At 42.4% G+C, this 2,549-nt stretch overlaps 1 protein-coding gene across 1 annotated transcript; it reads left to right on the plus strand.

Annotated features, from left to right (window-relative positions):
* Window positions 1-967: 967 nt before the first annotated feature.
* On the plus strand, window positions 968-2,498 carry LOC101850118. Its single transcript, XM_005109772.3, has 2 exons — window positions 968-1,177; window positions 2,245-2,498. The coding sequence occupies exons 1-2, from the start codon at window positions 1,024-1,026 to the stop codon at window positions 2,415-2,417; spliced, it is 327 nt and encodes a 108-aa protein (XP_005109829.1). The 5' UTR covers window positions 968-1,023; the 3' UTR covers window positions 2,418-2,498.
* The last annotated feature ends 51 nt before the right edge of the window (window positions 2,499-2,549 follow it).

A 2,549-nucleotide genomic window follows, 5' to 3' on the forward strand; every position in this document is an offset into this window, starting at 1 on the left:
CCCAATGCAGTGCCGGCTTAATGACCTAATGATCGAGCACATCCTAATACAATGTCTGGATTTTGGACAGTCCCAAGCAAATACTTAACATGCACTAATTTAAAGAATTTGTTCTCCATCGTTGATCCTACAGAATTGTTTACAAAGACCACTGGTCTTTTTTCAAAGATGTAAAAAATGGTTTTAACAATGTGAAATAGTTTTAATTCCTGATTTTTACCGTGAATTTTTAACTTCTTTATCCATTCCATCTTTACAAAGTCAAACCATACCGTGCTGTGAATTAATGTGAAAACAACCAACTTGAGACCCGCGCACTCATTTGACCCTATGCAGTTGCGAATAAAAAATAATGAACATATTATTATCTTTCTCTTTTGCAACAAGTCATGTTTGGGTACATTTTAATTAAAGAAGACTAATTATCTGTGAAGAGAAAGAGTGACCTTGTTAACACAACAGTATTATTTTGTTATTTGCTCTAAGGTAAAATCATGTTTCATGAAATGGTTCACTGGAGTGAATAGGTTATATTTTTGAGAAATTCTTATACAGATTAATGGAAATGTTCTGTAGAATTTTGTAACGTTACCTGGAGGTCCGATGAGTCGGGTCTGTCAGGGGGCCCCCGTCCAAGATAAGTGTTGCCTCGTCGTGGTCCTGAGTTCGACTGCCTACCTCAGTGAGTCTCTCAGACGATGAATCTCTATTTGGCGCCGGACTCTGGACGTCATCCAAGGGCGTGCCACTTCCCTAATTATCTTGTCCCCACAGTAAAGATAAGAGTCATGTCCCTTGACATCACAGAATTGCAGATAGGAATGTATCCTTTTTCACGGACAAGTGAATTTTCTTCTTTAAAAAAAAAGTGTTTTCAGTATTGAAATTATTTCTGCTTGTAGAGTTGCCAGGTACCAATTTCTGGAAAGATGGGATTCTTAGGTTTTGAGATCCTCAAACGTTTCTTAAGATTCCGTCTAATAATGTTTCTCTCCAGAGAGGATTTCTGCTAAGAATAGAACTATGTATTCTATGGCCATCCAGTTGTGCAGCAACTCTGAGGGCCAGACATTTGCAATAGACGCTGACCGAGTTATTCTGACGCTCCATGGGCTCGGCGCAAGCTTTCGGCTCCGTCTGCAAGCCGTTGATCGATCAGGGAAAGGAAGTCGAAGTGGTGAGTCCTTGTGAAATAAGTCAGCTTTGTTTTTAGTTAGTAAAAGTTTAACGGGAGTTGCAAATTTTGGTTCTTGTTTTTTTTTATTGTTTACTTACTTACTTACTACCCATTACGCCATCTGGCGTTTAGGGCAGCAACAAAGGATCTCCAGCTCTGTCTGTTTTGGGCCATCTTGGTCAGCGTTACCCTCGAATGATTCCAGGACTTCATGTCCGACACTACTGTGCGTCTCCAGGTCACTTTGGGTCTGCCCCTTTTGCGACGTCCTTCGGGTGTCCAGTGGACTGCAGTCTTCACAATAGAGTCTGGTTCTCTTCTCAGAACATGTCCAATCCATCTCCATCTTCTCCTTTTTTATTATGGTGGTCATGTCCTCTTGCCTACATTTTTGTAATAGATCGGCGTTGAAAATCTTGTCGGGACAGAAGATTCTGAGTATTTGGCGTAAGCTGGTTGTATGAAAGGAAGATAGCTTGGCACGGTCATGATCAGTCGTCCTCCAGCATTCAGCTCCATATAGGAGTGTGGATAGTACACAACTGTTATACAGCTTTAACTTAGTTTGTATACTAAACTGTCCTGACTTCCAGATGTTGATCATGCTTCTGTGTATAGATCTTGCCTGGCCGAGTCTATTCATGATGTCTTCGTTTGTGCCGCCGTCAGTTGTGATTATGCTGCCTAGGTAGGTAAATGTGTTTGTTATAGGCATGTCTGCTTTGTTCACCCTGATCAGCGTTGGGGAGCCCACATTTAGTGTCATCCCTTTTGTCTTCTTCTGGCTTTTTTTAACACAATCTGGAGCCCGTATTTGTGGAGTCGGTTTGTTTTTTTCCTGCATGTGCTGGTTGGAATGGGAGAGTAGTGCAAGGTCGTCGGCAAAGTCAAGATCCTCGAGGGTGGAGAAGAGAGTCCACTTTATGCCTCTTTTATTGTTTGTTTGGTTTTGGGGTGTTTTTGCTTTTTTTTTTTGGTTGCTTTTTTATCACCCTGTAGTTCCGCCAAGTCGAAAGTTTCAATGTGTACAAGATATATCCCTGAGATCACGGTGTGTGTTTTCCCAGGAGAAGATTCTGGCTTCAAGTACTACGGCACTGTCGGGGGAGTGTGTGCGGCCGTGGTTGCCGTGATGGCTACTGCCATTGGTGTCTACTTTGTCAGACAGTACAGAATGAGACAACAGAAGCAGAGTCAGGCCAACGCTGAAACCATCGTTCCTCTTGGTGCTAGAAGCTAGTAAGTATGATATGAATGTATGTATAGCTTTCAGGAGTGTGTACGCAGGGTGTAGGGATGTGTGTGTGTGTGTGTGTGTGTGTGTGTGTGTGTGTGTGTGTGTGTGCACACAGGCTGTAGGGATGTGTTTGTT

This window comes from Aplysia californica, unplaced genomic scaffold (genome assembly GCF_000002075.1).
Source record: "Aplysia californica isolate F4 #8 unplaced genomic scaffold, AplCal3.0 scaffold00815, whole genome shotgun sequence".
Taxonomy (NCBI): domain Eukaryota; kingdom Metazoa; phylum Mollusca; class Gastropoda; order Aplysiida; family Aplysiidae; genus Aplysia; species Aplysia californica.